Source organism: Platalea leucorodia, assembly GCF_965183815.1.
Source record: "Platalea leucorodia genome assembly, chromosome: 8".
Lineage (NCBI taxonomy): Eukaryota > Metazoa > Chordata > Aves > Pelecaniformes > Threskiornithidae > Platalea > Platalea leucorodia.
In genome coordinates, this window is record NC_138830.1 from 29,495,270 (window position 1) to 29,517,025 (window position 21,756).

The 21,756-nt window shown below is 52.8% G+C and overlaps 2 protein-coding genes across 2 annotated transcripts in view; one reads left to right on the forward strand and one right to left on the reverse strand.

Annotated features, from left to right (window-relative positions):
- SLCO2A1 (solute carrier organic anion transporter family member 2A1) overlaps positions 1-8,054 on the forward strand; it is a 29,854-nt gene extending 21,800 nt beyond the window's left edge. Inside the window, exons 6-14 of the mRNA XM_082319585.1 lie at positions 1,088-1,221; positions 2,397-2,478; positions 3,651-3,815; positions 4,387-4,576; positions 6,143-6,302; positions 6,677-6,846; positions 7,005-7,069; positions 7,226-7,346; positions 7,470-8,054. Coding sequence (XP_082175711.1) covers positions 1,088-1,221; positions 2,397-2,478; positions 3,651-3,815; positions 4,387-4,576; positions 6,143-6,302; positions 6,677-6,846; positions 7,005-7,069; positions 7,226-7,346; positions 7,470-7,590 — 1,208 coding nt within the window. The 3' untranslated portion in view covers positions 7,591-8,054. The remainder of the gene's footprint in view (positions 1-1,087; positions 1,222-2,396; positions 2,479-3,650; positions 3,816-4,386; positions 4,577-6,142; positions 6,303-6,676; positions 6,847-7,004; positions 7,070-7,225; positions 7,347-7,469) is intronic.
- Positions 8,055-12,368: 4,314 nt separating this feature from the next.
- On the reverse strand, positions 12,369-21,317 carry SRPRB (SRP receptor subunit beta). Its single transcript, XM_082319312.1, has 7 exons — positions 21,173-21,317; positions 20,920-21,014; positions 20,447-20,524; positions 18,619-18,701; positions 18,038-18,174; positions 17,049-17,103; positions 12,369-14,619 (listed from the first exon to the last, which is right to left on the reverse strand). The coding sequence occupies exons 1-7, from the start codon at positions 21,282-21,284 to the stop codon at positions 14,403-14,405; spliced, it is 777 nt and encodes a 258-aa protein (XP_082175438.1). The 5' UTR covers positions 21,285-21,317; the 3' UTR covers positions 12,369-14,402.
- Positions 21,318-21,756: the final 439 nt, after the last annotated feature.

A 21,756-nucleotide genomic window follows, 5' to 3' on the forward strand; every position in this document is an offset into this window, starting at 1 on the left:
AAAGAATTCCCCCCAGCTCCATCATTAATGTGGCTTTTCCTGTGTTTCCTTAGAGAGATCAGAGCTCGCCTGACATTTTTGTCTGGTGCCTGATAAGAATAATAAATGAACGTGGGCAGGAAATGGCAAAAAGCCTTGGCTCACTCCCCGCGGCGATGGACGGATTTAGCAGCCTCTGCCCAGTCGCTCCATGATGACGTCCAAGCTCCGGAGTGGAGTGGTCCTGTTTGGGGAAGTGGGGCGATTGTTTTGGTGGGGCGTGGGCTCCTCTCATGCCGCACCCTGGCACGGAGCTCCCACCCGGAGGCTGCCTCTGGTTCCTTTCCCAGCCACAACATCCCAGCAATGGGGAGATGTGGTCCCCATGCCAAGCCAAGCAATCTGTCAACCTCCCGTGAGCATCGCTTGGCCCAGCCAAAGGATGTCTGCACTGGAGACGGAGCGGCTCTCACCTTCTCCTCCTTTTTCCGGAGAAGGCGCCCAGAGTTTCATCCACTCGGAAACCAAGCTCATTAACAGCACTCTTCTGCCGGCACGGGTCCTTCCCTTAGTCTCTGCAAGCAGAGAGTGACCAAGCCTGGAACAATGGGAGAGCAGTTTTTTCCAGGAAAGCGGCTGTGCCCTTTCCCAGTCCCTGTCTCGGCTCAGCATCCCTGGCAGGCAGCGCGATCCAAACCCACCTTACGCCCCAGGCAGAGGAGGATGGAGTCAGGCCCCTGTAATCACTGCCTTGCTGGCTGGCTCGGCAGGGAAGAGTTGAACCTGTGCCATCAGCATACTTCGATGCTGACTAAATCCATCCTACAGCCATTTGGGAGGCTTGGCGCAATTTGGATGGGGAGGGGAGGTGCAGGATCCTGGCCAGGGGGAAAGGAGGTCAAACACGACCATGTCTGGTCTTGCTACCAGCAGTGGTGGGAGCTCCCACCTCCATCCATTTGCTCTTCCACGCCAGTGGAGAGGCCCTTGGACTGTGCCCACATGGACCCTTCATGCTCTAGCAGTCCATATTTGCATGGACGTTTGCCCCTTTCACCCTGAGACATGCAGGAACAGAGCTCTTACGATGGGTCCTTGTGTCTTGCAGCTACAGTGGCCCTGACACCAAGGGACCAGCGGTGGATTGGAGCCTGGTGGCTGGGACTGCTGATCTCCTCAGGCTGCTTGGTGCTCACATCCATTCCTTATTTCTTTTTCCCTCGGTACATGCTGAAAGGAGAGGTGAGACCTCATCTCCAGAGGGCCGGAACATCTTGGTGCCAGGGCTGCACTCGGGGAGGGAATACCTGTCCCCAGGGGAGAGGGTTAGAAGGGAGCCCAGCAACCCTTCTCAGATGTGGTTACAACTTCTCACAAGTGAAAAGTCTTCCAAATAAGCTCTGTGTCTCTAACACGTGAAGGACCAGACCCTTCATTTCTTCACCATTAGCTGGAAAGCCAGAACCACCACAGCTCTGCAGACTAAAACCAGACTTCATGCCTTTCTCACTAGCTGCATCAACAGTATCTGTTGGGAAGGTTTTGGGTAGACCTGCACTTTCCCTGGGGCAGGGTGATGGCTGGGTGGCTTCTTGGGGTTCCTGCATGCAGTCCTCCTTGGTACAGGTCTGTCCATGGGAACTCGACCCTCCTGGGGTGTCTCACCTAGTTCTGCTGGCGATGGCTGTATCTTAACTCCCCACTGCAACACCCTCTACAAGGTGACACTCCCCTGACGCCAGCACCACCATCATCAGTGACAGCCCCTGCTTGGAGCAGAGCATCCTCAAGTGTGGCATACATGGGAGCAGCACTGGGATAAAGCTGGGTAGCGGGGTTTGATAAATGGGCTTTTCCTTTGGGAAAAAATAGCAGAAAAGAAACCAGTTTCCCATTAAAACAAATTTTAAAAGATGCAAAACTATAAAAATGTTTCATTTCAGTGTTTTCAAAGCCAAGCCCCACTGGTTTAGTTTCAAAAATAGTTTCATTTGTTTTGAAATTGTTTAATCATCAATTCTTTAAAGGTCAAAATCAAACCCAAAATATTTCATGATTAGAGCTAGAGGACTCACTAGACTTGAGCTGACCTGTCTCCAATTTTCATTTTCAGACTTTTTGCAGAATTCAGAACAGAGGTATCTTGTCAAGGTTCAGGAGAGGAAAGCTTTCCAAGCTCTTAAACCTCTCCAAACAGGACAAGCTTTTGTCTTGCAGCTCTGCTCAAGGGCTGCAGTGATTTTTGAGATAATTCACCCCTTTTCTGTGATGGGAAGGAAAGCCATCAGGCTTGGCAGGGGGTCAAAAGCATCTGGGACAGACCCTGCTCCTCCCAAGCCTCACTGCATGCCGGGATAGTGCCAGCCACGCATAGGTGCTCCCCTCTCACTGCAGGCTGCTCTTCTCTCCCTCCCCAGGACCCCAACGTGGAGGCCGGCATGCTCAGGAAGTTGGAGAAGGGGGTGGCTGAAGAAACCTCCCTGCTGGAATTTATAAAAAGTAAAGGGCTGGCACTTAAAGGCGAGGGTGACTGGGGGAGCCGGGCCATGCTGAGTGGGTAGAGACCACCACACCGGTGTTTTCAAGCTGAGGGTGCTTGTTGGAGGCCTTTGAGTCTCTCCACCACATTGCGTGGAGATGCCAGGGCCAGCTCAGGCAGCTCAAGGGCTGTAGCGTGCCCTTTCCTAAGGACCACGGGAAGATGGACACAGCCTCCCTCTTGCTATAAGACAGCTGTGTTGAGGTCTGTGGAGCCTGAATCATTTCTGAAAATCGGTTTGAGGATCTTAAATGGCATGAGCACGCTGGAAAACACTATCTGGGTGGTTTAACCCATGGCTCCAGGAGAGGGTATGGGGCTGCCGGCGCCACCAGCCACTGCTTTGAGAAGGTCAGCGCACTGCAGCTTACACCAGTTTGTTTATGCGTAGTTGAAAGGGGCTTGAGTAGAGATGTCACTGATGAGAGAGATCAGTTTAGTGACTTTTTAGCTCCATGATGACTTCTTTCCAGCTAAAGCCCCCCCCCCCCCCCCCCCTCTCCATGCACCACAGTCATATCCTGTGGCTGTCAGCTCCTTCTTTATCTCATTGGGCTTTGATGAACGACGCTGGGTCTCCGCAGCACTCTCTGCTAGAAGGGGAAAGCTAATTAGAGACCAAATAAACAGAGCTGCTCCTGAGGACCCTGGAGTCAGTCTGCCTCTGCTGAAAGGCTGTCCTGGCTGGGCAGGGGGACATGATGTCCCACCAGGAAAATACACTGTGTTCATCAGCTGCAGGAGCCAGACCCTTCCCGTGCACAGCTGACAGGGCTCTGCCAAAACCCCTGGGGCTTTGTTCGTTTGCACTGCCCGAGGGTATGGCCCCTGCTCCAGAAAAACAAATGAACTGTGGCTGCCAAGTGCTCCGGAGGCTTGTGAGTTTGGAAAGTGTGGGAGGGAGGATGGTGGGCAGAGCTGGCCCTCCACCTCCCTTCTTAGGGTACTTTGGCCATGGTCCTGACAGCTGCCAGGCCAAATTAGGGTGTTTCCCCTTCCATTTTCCCATGGCCTTAGACATCCCTTGTATTAACTCACTGGGAACTGTCTAAGGGTGGGATTTTTCACAGTACAAATTGCTGATGTGAGGATCACATGGCCAAAACACATTTTTCCTGCTGTTTCCCTGTAGGATTCCCAAAGATCTTCCTCAGGCTGCTCCTCAACCCCCTCTTCATCCTCCTGGTGCTGGCTCAGTGCAGCTTCTCCTCAGTCATTGCGGGACTCTCCACCTTCCTCAACAAGTTCCTGGAGAAGCAGTACGGTGCCTCCCCCTCATATGCCAACTTTCTCATAGGTGAGCACAGCCAGGCAGCAGCAGCCATGGGGTGAAAAATATCCATCAGCAGGCAGCCACCTGCCCATATGCCCCAGGCTTTTTAATCCCATGGGAGGAAGTCATTGGAAACTTACTTATTTTCAGATGAGACCTAGGGATCACCTCAAGATGGTTGATGACATTCCTGACCTGAGATGGCTGCAGAAGACCAGGCTGTCTTGCAGCCTCTCAGAGACTGACTACATTTTTTTCCTCACTCTTGCGGGCCAGCAACCGCTCTTGTTGAAAACGTGCAGCCCCACCACATGGATGAAGCGGGTCTGGATCACTTGGATGCTTAAATTAGCTGGCAAGAGCAAGCAGCTATGCAGCAAGCTTGATCTTGCATCTCTAAGCCAGACAGCTGAGGCTGAGGTTTCTCATAGGTGCTGACTGCCTTGGGTTTTGGTCTTCTTGGGTAACAGTGGGGGTCTGTGGGTTCTCCCAACCACCGTGAAGTCCACAAAGCCACTACCTCCACCCCATGCCAGCAGAGAGGTGCTTGACAGGCAGGACCCCAGCTAACAAAACCACCTTTGTTCCTCTGCAGGAGCTGTGAACCTGCCAGCAGCAGCACTCGGGATGCTCTTAGGAGGAATCATCATGAAACGCTTTGCCTTTTCTCTCCGAGCCATACCCCGGTTTGCTGTGGTGGTGCTCGTTTTCTCCATCCTCATCTGCCTGCCCATTTTCTTCATGGGCTGCTCCACAGGGCGCATCGATGGGATCTACCCCCCCAGGTAACACAGGCACTTGGGTTGTTTCCAGCTCCTTATTCCTCCAGCTCTTGACCTGATTATCCATGGGGCGGGATACATGCCAGTGGAGGGGAAGAGGCAGTAGACATCACCATGCTACTGCTTGCTCCTTGATCCCACTGCCTGGAGGAGATCTAAGAGCTATACAGCACAGAAAGCTTGGGAGGGCATTTATTCCTGATTTTCTGTACCAAACAAGCAGGGCTTTCTAGGGGGAGATTAGTAGTACTAGTGCCCATGTCCACATCAACCCCACACATGGGCACCTCACGCACTCCCTTTGTTCCAGCTGGACATCATCTTTCTTCTCACCTGGGTGGAAACTTCTGGCTCTTACCATGTCTGTTTAAGAGAAAAATGGCGTTTAGACTCCACCCCAGGCTTGCTGTCAAGTGTGTTGTGCTCATTTCCCAATGCACTGCCAGCAAGGGGCTTTTGTGTAAATGTTTCCCTTCGCCACCAATAAGCCTCCTGTCCCAGGGGTATGGTGGAGGGGTGAGGGACAGGGCAGTCCATTCACTTCTCCCACTTAAAAACCATGAAGGAAAGCACCAACATTCTCCAAACTCGCGTGGGCAATGTGTTTGTATTTTGCTCTGAGATCTGCACGGCATGCTCCGCTAATTCAGGAGCCTGTGGAAGTCCGCTAAAGCACTGACATCGTAAGCTTTCTGTGTGAGAACAAGGCTTCAAATGTGAGATCCCTCAGGTCAAGCTCAGGTGCTGCAAGTGCTAAATTTTGGAGGACACCTTGGTCTCACACCATTCACCTCTTGCTGCCAGTGTCAGGTTGATTGTCTGTCTCGGCTCCTCTGCGACATACCAGTCCCAATGGGCTTTGCTGATGTAACTGGGAGCTGCTGGAGGGACTTGCATGGAAAAGGAGGCTGTTGCCTTATATTACTTTGGAAGCCTCCTCCCTTGCAACTGCAGCAGTGCATAAGAGCCTTTTGCCTGGATCCTCAGGTAGCTGTGGGCCACATGGATGGGTGAACATGAGCTCTGCCCCATCCCACCATGCCCAAGACCAGGTCCCTGGTGCCGGCTTCCTGCAGGAGACAGACCGTGCCGCTCCAGCAGATGAACTCCCTTAGGTAGTAAAGCAAGACAGACAATTCGGTTTGTCATCTTGACTTTCATGGTGTTGTCAGACTTGTCTAGAAATGAGCCCACTTCCAGTTTCTGTCTGAATGGTGTTTCCAGCTTGGGCTCTTCACACATCCGTTTGTGCAGTTCTGGATGGAGCCCAGATACGTTTCTCCAGGCATTTGGCTGATTAGTTTTCAGCTGCGGGGGCGGGGGGGGGGGGGGGGGGGGAAGTCAGTGTGTGAGTACTTGTTTGCAGACATAACATAATTACTGCAAAGTTCACTGTACACTTGCAGAGGTACCTGTAGGGGATCAGAGTCTGGCAGAAGGCCAGCCTGCTGCTGGCAGTGTCCCAGAGCAAATAGGAATGGGGAAACTGGTTAACTAGTAAGAGGGATTTTTCTTCCTCCTGTCCTATTTCTTAATTCTTAAAAATTTTTTTCTACTCCTTTTTGGCAGTACATTGAGTTCCCAGCAGCAGGTTAAGATGCCGAGTGGGTGCCAGTGCTCTGAGCATATCTTTCACCCGGTGTGCGGAGAAAACAACGTGGAGTACATCTCCCCGTGCTTTGCTGGCTGCATGAACAGCACTGCTAATTCTTCCACTCCCAGACAAGTGGTAAGTAAAATGACTGGTTTGCAAAGCAGAGTGCACCTTGCTTGCTGGTGACGGTGGAGGTTGCAGCAATGCTGTAGGAACTTGACAAATGCAATAATGTAGTAGAGTCTTTTTGACACGGGGAGCAGGGAGGTCTACCAGAGGAGCTGAAGTCCTGAGAAGGTGCAATGGAGAATTGCTGTAACACCCTGGGAGTCTGGTGGAGAAGTGGGGATGGCAGCATATCCTATTGCAGGATGCCATGGCCGTACCTTAAAATTGGAGCCGACGCTCTCGTCAGTCTTCTGCAAAGTGATGTGGTCTGGTGTGTTCCTAAAATCCCTGCTCTTGGCTTTGAGAGTTTTACATTTGTTTTTTCCAAATGTTTCCAACAGATTTACAAGAATTGTTCCCTGATCCCTGCTGTGAACGGGCTGTCCTCCGCCAAGACAGGCTCCTGTCCTCTCAGCTGCTCCCATATGCTTCTTCCTGCCATATTCCTCATCTCCTTTGCTGCCCTGGTAGCCTGCCTGTCCCACAACCCCCTCTACATGATGGTTTTACGGTGAGCAATGGGCAAGGGGGGTCGCAAGGCACTGGGGGAAGCATGATGTGATGGGTTCCCCATGCTGGGGTCAATGGGGCCTCTTAAACATGCAACCAGGCCAAGATGTTTGGCCAAATACACAGCTGCTCTGACCTTCCGTGGCTTCTCCCCTGCAGGGTGGTGAACCAGGACGAGAAGTCATTTGCCATTGGAGTTCAGTTCTTACTAATGAGGCTGCTGGGTGAGTGTCCATCTCCTAATGAGGCTGGGGGAAGGCAGCAGGGTGCTCAGAGGCTTGCTTGAGCCCCAGGAGGTGTTGAACCTCCTTGGGGACAGCAGACAAAGCACGCAGGCAGGGCAAGGAGGGCAGCCTGACTCCATCCTCTCTTCTCCAAAGCCTGGCTGCCGGCTCCGGCCATGTTCGGTGCCCTCATCGACTCCTCCTGCATCTACTGGCAGAAGCAGTGCACCCAGCGCCGGTTCTGCGCCTACTACAACAACGACTTCCTCCGCAACAGGTACCCCTGCCGTGTGTGTCCCCTGTCCCCCCCAATGACCACGAGGATGGTCCCCAGCTCAGCCTGGTGCCAGCTGGAGGTGCCACCTCCAGACACAGCATCTCCCTGCTCTTGTCCCAACAGATACCTGGGGTTGCAGGTGGGCTACAAGGTGGTGGGCACAATCCTCCTAGCCCTCATTGGCTGGAAGGTGAAGAGGAGCAAGGAGTACAACGTGCAGGAGAAGGCAGCAGGGCTGATGTAGCCCACCCAAGGACTGACTTCACACCCCCCGTTACCCACTGCCAGTACTTTGTCTTTTTTGGGTTTGTTTTTCCCTGTAAGGGGGAGACTTCACCTTAGCAGCTCTGAGCTCCTCCTGCAGCCCATGGCACCGCCGTGCTCCTGGTGGGGGACTCTCCAAGCCAGCCCCATCCTGGGACTGGCTTCTCCCAGGCTGTCCAGCTGCACCTTTCCCATCGCTTTGGGGAGGGGGCATCCCCCCCCAACCTGGAGGAAGAGGCAGATGGGGGCTGGAGCACAGCCCCATCCCATATACCCAGAGAAGTGCCTGCTGTGGGTGATGGTCCCTGCTCCGGTGTGACGTTTCCAGATGGGTAATGCCCTCCCAGCTGGGACAGGAGCAGGGGAGACCACTGCCAACCCTGTGGGGCTGCCCCATGTCCCCCCCTGCCCACACCCCTCGCAGAGGTCAGCATGGACACTGCACACATGTTATGAAAAGTTATCACTAGGGGTTTATTGCAGAACATTTGGGGGGGGTTGTTGCTCTTCTTTTTTTTTTTTTTTTTAAATAAAGGTCACTTTTCCAAGTGTGGTGCTTTGCTGGTCTCCCCCTGCGAGCTGTCCCCACCGGCAAGGCGGTGGGGATGCCTGCAGGTCACATCCTGGCAGATGCTGAGTGTATCCCTTGCTGGCAAAGGTGAAGAAATGGTGGCAGACAGGGCATGTGCTCCCCCTGTGATGAGGGGCTGCGCAGAATGGGCAGGCTGTGCCAGCTTGCAGGCCAGGCAGCTGAAGGGGAGCGGTGCCTGCCTGCAGTCCCGTGAAACCTGCGGCCGCCTGCCCACAGCCTTCTGCACCCTGCCTGCATCATCCTGTGCCCTGCCCACAGCTCTCTTCCTGCAGCCCCATGCCCAAAGCTCACTGCCCACAGCCCCAGGCCTGCAGCCCTCTGCACCCTACCTACAGCCTGCTGCCCACAGCCCCATGCCAAAAGTTGCCTGCACAATTCAGCACACAGCAGGCAGGGTGCATAGGGCTGTAGGCAGGGGGCTGTAGGCAGGGAGGCAAAGCAGCAGGAGTCTGCAGGCAGGGTGTGGGGGGTCTTTGGGCATGGAGCTGCAGACATGGGGTTGCAGGCAGGGTGCAGGGGTTTGCAGACATAGGGATGTGGGTAGGGGTTTCAGGCAGGGTTCATGGGACAGCAGGAAGGGTGCTACAGGCACGGGGGTGCAGGCACAGGAAAGCAGGCAGCGTGCAGGGGTCTGCAGGTAGGGGGCCGTGGGCATGAGGCTGTGAGCAGGGTGCTGCAGGCAGTGCAGGCAGCATGCTAACAGGCAGGGGCCTGTTGGCCTGGTGTTGCTGTCATAGCGCAGGGGGTTCCACGCATGGGGCTGCAGGCAGAGGGTTGCAGGCAGGGTGCAGGGGGCTGCAGGCCAGGGGCTTTGGGCATGGGGCTACAGGAAGAGGGCTGTAGTCAGGGTGCTTGGGGCTGCAGGCACTGGGCAGGGGGTTGCAGGCAGGGTGCAGGGCTCTGCAAGAAGGGGCTGTAAGCTTCAGGCATGGAGTGGCATGTCCAGGAATACAGGCAGGGCTCGTGGGGCAGTGGGAAGGGGCTGCAGGCAGGGGCCTGATGGCAGGTGTCTGCAGGCAAGGGGCTGTGGGTAGGGTTCTGCAGGCAGGGCGCAGGGGGCTGCAGTTATGGGGCTGTGAGCAGAGGGCTTGGGCGTGGAGCTCTCAGCAGGATGCAGGCCGGGGGGCTGCAGGTATGCGGCTGTGGGCATTGGCCTTTGGGCATGGGGCTGCAGGAGGAGGGCTGCAGGCAGGGTACAGGGAGCTGTAGGCACAGTGCAGGGGATACAGGCACAGGGCTGTGGGCAGGGGGTTGCAGGCAGGGGGCGGTAAGCTTTGGGCATGGAGTTGCACACACAGAGTTGCAGGCAGGGTGCAGGGCTCTGCAGGCATAGGGATGTGGGCAGGGGGTTTCAGGCAGGGTTCATGGGGCTGCAGGCAGAGGCCTGCAAGCAGGGTGGAAGTGTCTGCATGCCAGATGCAGGGAGGTGCAGGCAGGGGCTGTGGGCTTTGGGCATGGGCCTGCAGGCAGAGGGCTGCAGACAGGGCACAGGGGGCTGTAGGCATGGGGCGGTGGGCAAGGGTCTGCATCCAGGGAGCTTCAGGCAGGGAGTGGTGGTTTGCAGGCATGCAGCTGTGGGCAAGGGGCTTGGGCATGGAGCTTTAGTCAGGGTGCAGGGGGCTGTGGGCATGGGGCTGTAAGCAGGGTGCTGCAGGCAGAGCAGGCAGGGTGCTACAGGCACAGGGCTGATGGCAGTGCCTGCAGGTAGGGTACAGCGGGCTTTGGGCACGGGCATGCAGGCAGAGGACTGCAGGCAGCTCGCAGCAGACTGCAGGTAAGGGCTGTAGGCAAGGTTGTGCAGGAGGTATCCCTGCCTGTGGCATATCTGAAGGGAGCACAGCAGCTTCAGGGCCTCCCTGATCTGCTCTGGCAGAGCTTCACCTACCCTGCAGCGCTACCCAGGACCTTTCCGTTCCTGGCAGGATGAAGGCAGCCTGCTAGAATGGGAAGAGAAGTGTCGGCTGGTGGGATCTGGGGATGCACCTGGTGATGATGACTGCCTGCTGTGATGGGAGCACCGCTGGACTGGTATCACAGGCAAGAGCCTGGCACCATGCAAAGGGCACACCATTCATCTCACCGAGCTGACACTGCTAAAAGGTGAAGCCAAGAGCAAAGGGCTTGACATGAATGCACTAGATCTGAAAAGGTGATATCTCTTCCATGGCTCCTGTAGGAAGGGCAGCTGCTGAAGCATTTTTGCCACCCGTAGAGGACCATGGCAGATGCTGCTGGTTGGGATCATCCAGGGCTGCGATAGCAAAGGGTGCTGGGTAGTCAGTCGGTGGCTCAGGGTCAGCAGGGTCCATGGCCAGGCACAGACATGGCCATGGCTGAGCTGGAGACAGCTACAGCTACAACGTAGCTCAGGAAGGGACTGAAGGGCCACAGCTGAGCTGAGGTGGGCTCCTGGGCCCATGGGCAAGGAGTGTGGGCCAGTCAGGGCTACCACACCTTCCTCCTCCTCTACATGGCTGCTGTATGCCCTCCTGGGCAGCATCACAGACTAAAAGGATGGGGAAGGACAGCAGGGGAGTGGAGCAGCTTTCTTGGGTAAATGTATTCAGCCTCTACTGTACTCGCCCCAGCACTGTGACGGCAAGGCATGGCTTTTCTTTTCACTGTGCTCTTGGCCAACAGCCCTGCTGCATCCATGCGCATGGAGGGAGTAAAGGGAAAGGAGAGGAGGGAAGAGGACAGGAGGGGAGCTGCTTTGGATTTGCTCTGGATCAGCAAGTCTTTATGAAAATGAGATCTGTCCATGCTATTCCTATTCCCCCTCCACCTCGCAGGTTTTCCCTTAACACCTGCATGACCTTCCTTAACTCTGCTTTCTCCACCTTCATTCCATCAGGGGTAACATGAAGCTGGACAAGCCCCAGGAGGTGCTGGCTGGTGAAAGCATTTGAGGTGGCCCAAATGGGGCCAACACAGAAGGTCCTGGCCCCAAAGGTGTCAAGGTGGCTGGGGCTGGCCAATGGCTCTGTGCACAGGAAAGGTCACAGTTGCAACACCTGCTTTTGGGAGCCTTGGAAACCACCACTACTGGGATGCCAATGTTCAGGCATCATGCTATTTTTGCTTTTCTTTGCCTTTCAGCAATCTCTCCTCCACTTCCATGTGGTTTCTGCTATCCTGGATCTCACTGTGCTTGTCGACCTCCTCCAAAAGCACCCTTCCTTTCCAGGGGAACAATTTGCAGGCAAAGCACCAACCCATAGCAAAAAACATTGATCAAAAGAGCTTTAAAGTACAGTGAAAGCCTCAGTCCCTGCAGATGTGTAAATGCAGCGGGGTGACTGACTCTGTAGCAGAAGGGGCTGAGTTTATCACATCCTGCTGTCTTGCCAAAGCCATCTAAACACACTGGCTGCCAAGCTGCAGCCTGAGGAGCAGCTTGCCCAGCCAGCACAAAGCCACAGGCTGGAAGCATGGTTTATACGCAAGAGCAAAAACCAAAGCACAAAGCTGACTGGGGGAAAAAAAACAGACCAACATTCAGAGTTTCCAGTTCTGCCCTTTTCCGTCAGCCCCTGGGGAAAAACAGCCCCAAATATTTAACAGGCAAATCATGGAGTGCAGCCCAAAAAACACATGCAGCTCTGCAACAGCCCAATGCATGCTCCATTCTCTGGCATGTGCAGCACTGGGCGCAGCCCCGGCTCAGCCACGCTGCCGTACAGCTGCCCCCATGCCCCACCGCCATGCTCAGACAGGGAAAGCTGAGGTTTCTCCATCTGGCTGTGAAGCTGCAGGGTGCTGCAGCCACCTCCACCACAGAGCAGGGCAGGTGCTCTGTGACATAAACCACAACAGCTGTGCACAGCGCACTGCAGCCGACTTGAGTTTTTCTGTGCATTTGAGCAAAGTGCCTTTCTTGTTCAGTTTAACAGCTGTTTGGTGGTGGTGGTTGCTGGTTTGGTTTTTTTTGCTACACGATTATCAAGCCTCTAACATTGAGACTAAGGAGTAAATACGCACACAAAAAAAACCCCAAAAGCCCCGCGTGTGGAGGAGGCATTGGTTTTTGACAACGCAGACCTGGCCACCAAGCGGGAAGGTTGATCTCCACCATCATGTTGTGCAAAAGCAAAGCCCCAGTCCCTGCAGATTTGACACAACTGAGAAGAGGCCAATACAGACAGACTTATCCAAGACTTCAGAACAAACATTTAAGCAAAAAAATTTTATTTAAGAAATACTTTTAACAAGAATAACTTAAAGCCAACTATGGCCTTATGCTACCTTACCCCAGCAGAGGCTGGTGCCTGGCCTTCCCTCTTCAAGCAGACAGGTCTTTGCAAGCAGAATAACCACCCAAAGAAATAGCGATATTCTCACTTCAGCATTATGGATTCAAAGCAGGCGGCATGGGAAGGAGCTCCAGCTAAGGGAGTTCAAAGCATGACAAACATGTTCCAACAATGCTCTGGCTGCAGGAAATATAATAATATAACGTACTTCCTAAATATAACCCTCCCCACCTCCTGCATGGATAGTAGGAGAGCCACTGGGTTCACAAGACTAGAAATGCAAGGCCCAGCTCCATCACAAGCCAGGTCTTTGCAGAAGACTGTTCTTGCTCTTCCCAATGCTACTAACACTTGGCAATGCTACAGGGAGGCAGAGGGTGCCCCAGACAGAAAGGAAAAGAACACAACAGATCAGTTGAGTGATGAAGGAAGCATCAAACCAGGAAGGAGAGGAGCCTGCAAAGCACAGAAAAGGTCTACCAGGAGCCAGCCACTCCCTCCTACCCCAAAACAAAAGGGGAAACAACAAAAACAAAGGGAAGATTTCAATGCTGTAGGACCTTGCAATTTGCCGTGTAGCATCCTGGAGAGCAGTCATCCTCACATAGGTGCTGCACAGACACGGCACCTCATCAGAGCACGAAGCTATATGAAGTTGCTGGGAAGGGAAACTGTGTTTTAAGGCTGTTCAGGAAGGGGAAGCTGAACGCCCAGCACAGCACCAGCATCTTGTCTCCCACCTGACCAACACCCACACTGCTGGAAGATCTCCCTTTGGATAACCAATGCTCCTGGCCAGAGCATGGGAAAGAGGAGAACAGTGTCCTTTGAAGAGTTCAGATGCATGCTGAATCAGAGCCCTCCAACACTCCAAGCCTCCAGCAGCCTGCTGAGCCACTGCGATAGCTACAGCAACAGGCATTCCCCTCATCTTCCCTGCAAGATTTGAGATCACACAGGAGACAGGCAGGGAACTGCACAGCAAACACCTGTCATGCCAGATCTCACGCATAACGTAGGCATTAATCTAAAAATGTGCCTGCCTCATAATTTCAAGCTAGAGACCCTACTATAACTCTGCCACTTGGAGAGTGTGCATACGTATGTGTGGGAGAAGAGCCTGAAGTATGGGAAGGAGAAGCAGAGTGAAACAAGCTTTCAGGACATTGCCCGGCATTAAAGGAAAAGCTCCCAACAACCATCCAACAGTGGAAATCACCCAAAGACACAGCAAAGAACACTGGCAGTGCAGAGTGACAAAGGCAGATCACCCAGACTGGTTTTGGCATTTAACAGACCACTCTAGTCCAACGGAAACAGGACTGCACCGGTTTGGAAGAACAGGAAGGTAGGAGACACAGAGGTAAACAGCTTTTTGTACTCATTCTCAATGATTGCCCAACAGAGAGTCTGTGCACTTTGCTGGGGCAGCATAGATGATGTGCACAGTGCTCCCAAGCAGCGAGAGGCTGGGGAAAGAAGTCAGAATCAGGAGATGATCAGTAACTCCGAGAGGTAACAGGGTTGCAATGCTAAATGAAGGCAGAAGACAACACGCAGACTCCAATCTCTAAAACTCACCTGGCAGTTCACTCCTTCCTAATTTCCTTGTTTACCAAATGCTAATTCACCAAATGAAAAGCCTAAAGTAAACACAGAAGTCCAAAGGGTCAGCATCCCAGAGGAAGACAAAGGAAGAGGGGAGAGGAAAAAAAATCTTGCAGTGTGAAGAGACAGTCAGAGGAAATCACACCAGCAATAGTGTCATGTTGCTCCCAAGCCCATGAGCAGCAGAGGAAGACACTGCAATGCTGGCTTCCAGCTGAAGTTTCTTCTACAGTAAGATGAGATTTGAGTGCTTCAGACCATCTTTTTCCTTTCAGTCTCCAAGTGTTTCACCCCCTCCAGCCTCCCCAGGTCTCTCCCTCCAGCCCTGCCCTTTTCTGTTCAAGCGATCTTGGCCAGCCATTTCTCAAGGCCCTCGAAGTCAGCATCTCCTTCCTCTCCCTTGCTGCCCCGAGCACTGCACTCCACGAATTCCACCTTCATGGGCAGCTGGGAGAAGTCGAAGTCCTTGCCCTTCTTCCCCAGCTGGGCAGGGCCCCCAGTGGCTGAGCCATCCAGACTGGTGGGGGCTGCAGAACGGGTCACTCGTAAGGTGTTGCTGCAGACATTGAGAAGGGAAAGAGTCAAGAACTGTGAACCAGGGGAACGTTACCTACACCATGGCTGCTGAGATGTTTTGGGCCCAGCTCTGCCAGCAGGATGCCAGCTACACCAAGGATAGAAGGTGCCATGGCTCTGCGCAGGCAGGGGCGGGCACTTTGGCCACTTCTCTTAAATACCCGCTGGAAGGCACAACTGCAGAGAGGCTCAAGAGAGCAAGACAGACAGGAGGCCACTCAAGGAGAGGGTGCTTAAACAGGTTTTGTTCTGTAATAAACAACAGCAAGAGTCAGGTGATGATGTCCTCATCTGAATTTCCCCAATACCCACCCAGCAGACAGTTGCCAGGCATTACATATGGTTTAGTCCACAGCCCTCAAGATCTGCACTAGTTTAATGAGTGAACTGGGAAGAGAGAGGCACCTATGATACCAGGGATCATGCAGGGGCTCACCCCTCTGCCACCTGAGTGTACCAAATACCTTTGGGAACTGAGGGGGAGTGAGTCTCCCCACTGCTCCCGTGAGCAATGCCTGCCCAAGGACCAGGATGCAATGTCACTACTGCTCCTACCCTTCAGCTTGCTGCGGCGTCTCAACTCCCTGCCACATGTGGAGAGGAAGGATGGACCTCCTTGTCCACACTCACCAGGTGTCCAAGGCAGAGGCAGCACAGGGAGATGGAACAGCCCACCAGGCGCAGACGCACTGCTATTTGACTGCCTCTGAGGTCCCAAAAAGCGAGGCTAGGGAAGTCAAGGCACTGCACCAGGCACAGGTGCAAACAGCAATCTCTCCCTGGGTCTTTGACTGCCTAGTAGAGCCTCAGGGCTGGACTGCTGCATCTCTTCCAGAGACAGTGCAGCCTGGCAGTGCCTGCTCTCAGCCAACCCCAGCTACTCCTTATTCACAGAACGGAGCTAAATTAATGGGGAACAGGGAAAGGACAACACTGCCCAGAGATGCGAGTTCAGGAATAACAAAGCAGACACTTCCTTGGGTTCTCCACACAAGGACATCCAAGTATGGCAGCCCAGGGAGAGGATGGCAGCAATCTGCCAGCCTGTAGGAATAACACTGCCTAACAGGGCACATATAACCTACCTAGAAATCCAACTTCTACACACAGCTAACTGCCACATGCCCAGCATCAGAACCAAGGAATGCTTATTTTCCTGAAGAGCTTCAATATGTGGCAACTAACTCCTCCCTTAAAAACGGGAAGGTCAGGTATTCAGCCTAGAAGAGGCACCAGGAATAACAGCAATAGACCTACTGCCGTCTACTGGCCAAAGAGATTATAGAATCACAGTATCATTTAGGTTGGAAAAGACCCTTAAGATCAACGAGTCCAATCATAAACCTAACACTGCCAAGTCTTACCACTTGGCAACAAGATGGCCATATCCCACGACCATGCATTTGTTTGGAGAGCAAAGAGCTAGACTCCTCCTCCTACCCCCAAGACTGCCTTGCCGCTAACTGCAATCCAAGAAACAGGACCCACAGGCAACAGGAAGGCAAAATATCCAGTTGAGTGTGTGTGAGGAAGCAAAATCTCTATTAGATGCTGGTGAAGTCCACCATGGCACAAGAGCTGCACAGGTCTCTCCCAGAGCAGATCTGACTTAACTACAATTATGGGACTCACAGGCAGAACCTTCATGCACAGAGATTAAATATAGCTTAAAAAAAATCATCTTCTACCCCCTCCCCAGGTAAGACTTGCCAGCATTTGACAATGCAGCTCATTCAGCTGGCAGCTTACGATGTAGCACAGTCTACAAGCCACTTTCTCCTCCTTCCACTTCCTCTTACAACTTAAAATTAGCAACAGATCATATATCATTTGTCTTCCCAGGTTAATGTCCTTCCTAGGGCAGATACAGAGCCAACATGGGGTCCCAAACAGGCTCCTGCAATGCCTGTTAGCAGACCAAGAAAACCAGACGCTCTCTCACCAGCTCTCATGCTTTGCATGCCAAGCCCTTTTGCATCAGAGCAGCCCTGCAAAAAACCCTGTGCCAGTACAACTCAGCAAAGCTGCTGAGGTCTTCACACCACTCACAAAGTCTGACATTTGGAAGCCAACCCTGCCTGTACCTGAGAGAGGACCCAGATACCTTCCTGGGCCACGGGAGGTATCGCTTAGCCTAGGGATGGCAGCTTTTAGGAAAGGATTGGGATGTTGCTTCTCCAACCCACAGCTTCTAGGAATCAATACACTGTCTGTGCCTCCTGCCTTTTTGCATGCTTTAGCAAGGAGCAATCTTCTCTCATCCTAGTTACACCTGGACAGACAAAACAGACTGCTCTTTTTCTACAATGAACTTAGATGTGGCTCAAGGGAGCTCACTGAGGACTGAGGTGAGAGACAGAAAGGAGAAGAGAGAAGCTCAGAGGGTTTAAGATCCACTTTCATACTTACAGCTCTTTCTCCAGCTGCTGTTGAATAAGTTTTGCTGATTTTGCCATTGTGACATCTAAAGAGAGAAAAGAAAAGGAAATCAGGTCTTTGGTTTTATATCAGAATTCAGAACCTGGTTCCTCCTCCTAAAGGTACAGTAAGGCCTGCTCATATCATAAGAGTTACCGGCGCCAAAGACAGCCATGTCTGCACTAGGATAAAGGACGCTGGAGCTTTGGGTTTGCAGGCGTGAATAGGAGCAACCCAAAAGTCAGACATAATGTAGGGAATTAATTTCTTCTTGCTGGGCAGTAAGTTGCTTCAGAGGACGGGGTTTGATGTCCCACCCACAAGGCCCAGCACTCTCACCTGTCCTGGCATTACAGAGCTCAACACAGCGCTTTTTAAACTATGGCACATGGAGCCATGAAGGCCTCAGGCAGTTCCTGAAGTAGTGCATGAAATAAATAAAAAAGCCAAATCTGATACTGCCCAAAAGCTTCAGATTGTCATACAGGGATCCACACCTTCACTGTAGAAGTTGTAGGGATCTGAAAATCTACTCCTTTCCAGTAACTGGCTGTTCCTGCTAGCCAATCAAGAGAAAACATATAATCTTGGCAGCTAAACGGCTGTCTGATTTTTAACATTGAAACTACCAAGTGTGTACAGATAGTTCATTACGCTCAAGTTGATCCTATTTCTGCTGCTTGCAGATTCAGGAAGACAGTTCTGCACAAGCAGAAAGTCACCTGCCTTACTTAAACCCGTCTAAAAAGCTGTAGCTCTCCCAAGTGGTGCTTCTCTGCAAAGCTATTAGACACACCTGACCTAAGGATTCTTCCAATGGCTGCTAGAAACGTTCCTGCTGAGTAGTCCAAGTTTAAAACTAAGTTCCAGCCTTTCTTTTGCTGACATCCCAACTCCTAAGAAATTCAGCATCCATGGCATGAACCCCTATCACTCAAGGACTGAATCCAATGTCCAGCCCGCAAGGCAGCACACAATACCTTGCTTATTGCAAGCGATCAGCAGTGCAGGTGCGTTTTTGAGCACAGTGCTATCGATGAGGACCTGGTACAGGAACTCTGCCACATCCTTCACCTCCCGCTGGAAGGCCACACTGTCCACCACAAACACGATGGCTCTGGAGGAAAGAGGGAAGAACATGTGCTGGGCCTGAAGCTCTGCAACTGTCTTCCCCTGCAAGTATTCCAGCCTGGGCTAACACATTTGTTTCCACAACTGATCTTATCCAACCCAAGAGCAGGCTAGCATGTGCTGGCTGAACTACACCCCACGTTCAGTCCCAGCAGGAAATCTTTCCCTCTCTGCCCCATGGATATACCACATCCCCTAAACCCTCCCTGCTGCAGTTGCTTTGCCTCCTGATGCACTACGAACACAGGTAAGCAAGAAAGCAGAACAATAACTAACCCCCGCTACCCCACGGCACAGCTCTGACTCTCAGGGCACCACCACACAGAGTGAATCCAGCCCAGCTCACAGCATCCTCACCACCATCATTTGGTTCATCCCCGTCCAAAACATCACCTGCCCCCTCCTCCCCTGCTAATCTCCTCCAAGTTACCTGGCTGCTGCCTTGAACCTCTCCAAGAACTGAAGCCGCAAACTCTCATGGCCTGGAAGGTCGATTAAGGTCACGTTAGCGCTCTGGGAACAGAAGCAAGAAGGTATTAGCAACACCTAATCTAGGGGTACCTGTGATCATGGACCAGTCTGATAGTGGATTCCAGTTAGCTTGGTGTTGGGCCAGCAGTGGGCAAGTGAATCCCCATACCTGGCAGAAGCACATAACTCTCCCCGAGGTGCAGTCTCTCCACCCTCTCAAACAATTCTGACAGGCAAAAGAAACACTGAAGAACGACACTCATGGCCAGGACTCGATTAGGAGGGTGCCAACACCAGCAAACCACCCACCAGAGCTGAGAGGACAAAGCACGACCGCAGAGAAAAGAGAATGTTCAACGCATTTCTCATCCACAGTACCCGCCCTACAACTACCACACACACAGTGCAAGAGACAAAGCTTCATCAGTCACCTCTTGGTACACCAGCAGGTTTACACCGTCCCGGACAGCAAGTAGATCTCTGCACTGCAAAACCACAACCTCCTGTCCTGCAAGTCCTTGATACAGAATACTAATCCCACAGTCTCTGAATCAAGATATTCACACACAGGATCTATCCAACTGCAAGTCTACCTAAATACACATAACTTTGCTGGGAATAACACAAAAATGCCCTTGCAACAGACTTTTTAAATTGAAAGCTACAAATGTTTCCCTTTCCACAGGTTGCCAGCCAGAGAAAGCAGTGACATTAAAGAGAACGAATGCCTCTCACATGCTCCAGATCGAGATGTGGCCAAGTAGGGCCACGTCACTGTTCTCAAGATAACGCTCGTTGTTCTCAAGAGGGAAGAGAACACTACACAAGACCCTGGCTACTCACTGCTCTTGGATTTTAACGGAAACCCTGTCTACAATTTAAAAAAAAAAAAAAGCAAGTCCGCATTGCAGCATTCTAGCACTTCTCCTGCTCCAAATACCTCCTGTCTGCTCAATCTTAGAGACACAAATATAAAAAAAAGAAGCCCTGCACTTCCCCTTATGTTTTTAACCTCTCATTATCACCACTGTTACTGAAGATTGCCATAGAGAAGCCACAAACACATCCTCTACTTTTACAATTCACCAGCACGTAACATGCTGCCAGCTTGCTGCCTTCACTGCCACATGTGCACCCAGCAACAGAAAGAAACTCTTTTGAAATGAAAGAGATCACCACAAACTGAAAATAACTAGGTCTGTGGCAGCCCAGGACCTGAAAGTAACCAAAACCCTCTTTGAGACCGTATGAAATTCAGCTGGAGACTCTTTTTAAGCCTGTTAAAGCTTTTAAATTCAGTTTTTCTTGGGAGACACAGAAATTACTGCCCAGCAAATAACCAAACATGACAGAACAACGTTCCCCTCACAAATATCCCTCCTGCTCCGAAGCACACCGCTGTCCCCACAGTAGTGTGTGTTTTACTCCATTTGTAAAAGCAGCTCCTTTTCCTCTTCCATAGAAAAAAAATACCACACACCACCTGCCTTTCAAAACACGATACACAGATGTGGTTTTCAGTGAAAAAGGTTTCCCAATTTGACAAGCAAAGAAAAAAGAACCTGTGCAGATGAGGAGTCCCTAATACTTTCCAGTATTTTCCTACTTTCTCAGCATGCGTTGCCTGGAAAAATCCTATCCTACGCTTCGACCAAACTGGGATCTGATTTCAAGACTGAGCAGCAGAAAAAGCATCAAGCCGGGTTTAGCACAAGGAGCAGAAAAACAAAGGCACCAGCTGGCTGTAGCAACACACACAAGTTACAGTCAAAAACTGGCCCATTCACCTTGTCATTGCTGACTCTGTAAACTGCGGAGCTGTCGGTTATCGAAGTCTGCGTATCGCGGTATTTGCCAGTCAACAGCTGTGGAAAAAAAAAGTCATTTTCAGAAAAAGGAGGCTGGAGGAACACTGGCATCGTGTTTCATCCACTCAGAAACTGAAATGATCTGTAAGAGGTAACAGACTTCAGATATCTGATTTCAATTTACATGCATGAAACGATTTTCACCAAAGAATTTAAAAAAATACTCATTAAGAAAAAAAAAAAACCATCTATTTATATACATTACTACATTTCCACATTACTAAAACAAGGAGTAAGAGTGTGCCTGCAAATCCTTCGGGGCACCTTCACCGCCGTACAAGAGGACGCCAGACGGCTGGCAGGGCGGCTGGAGCCGGGCAGCTCCCCGGCCGGGGGCTCCTGTCACGGCCGCTACGAGCCGCCCCCCGCCCCGGCCCCGGCCCCCCGCTCACCCGCGCGAAAAGCAGCGTCTTCCCCGCGTCGCAGAGGCCCAGCAGCAGCACCGCCTTCCGGCTGCTCCTCCTGCCCTGCACCAGCCTCCAGACCACTGCGGGAGAGAGGAGGGAGCACCTAAGCCCGCCGCTGCCGCCACCGCCGCCCCCTCAGCGAGCGCGGCCCGGGGGCCGGTGCTCCCCAGCAGGCCCGCAGGGCGCCACCGGGGAGCCGGAGGGCGGTGGGGGGGGTCCCCCGCAGGCCGCAACTCACGGAGCGTGATGGCGACGGCCAGCAGCGCCAAGAGGACGGAGAGCACGGCGGGGTCGGGCGCCCGCAGCTCCCGTCGCAGCGCCTCCAGGTGCGGCTCCAGCATCCCCGCCATGGCTGCCCGCCCGCACACGTCGCTGTGCACCGCGCTTCCGCTTCCGGCCCCACGGCCTGCCGGGAAGGGCAGGCGGGCGCGCGGTCTCACGGGAGTTGTAGTTCCGTGGGGGGAGTCCGTGGAGGTCCGGGAGGTGATTGCCCCCCTCAGCCCAGCACCGGGTCCTCGGTTTGAGACTCAGACACCTTGAGGTGCTAGGGCAGATCTAGGTGCTGTGTCCGGTTTTGGGCCCCCAGTTCAAGCAAGACATCCATGAATGATAGCAAGCTCGGAAGAGAGACCCCAAGATGGTGAGGGGGCTGGAGACTCGCCCTGTGGGGTCAGGCTGGGGGAGCGGGAGTTGTTGAGCCTGGAGAAGAGATGGCCGCATGCGTACCAGGCATCAGGAAGATGGAGCCAGGCTTTTCACAGTAGTGCAGGATGAGGAGCAATGGAAATACCTTGAAACAAGAGAGGTTTGGAGTGGGTATGA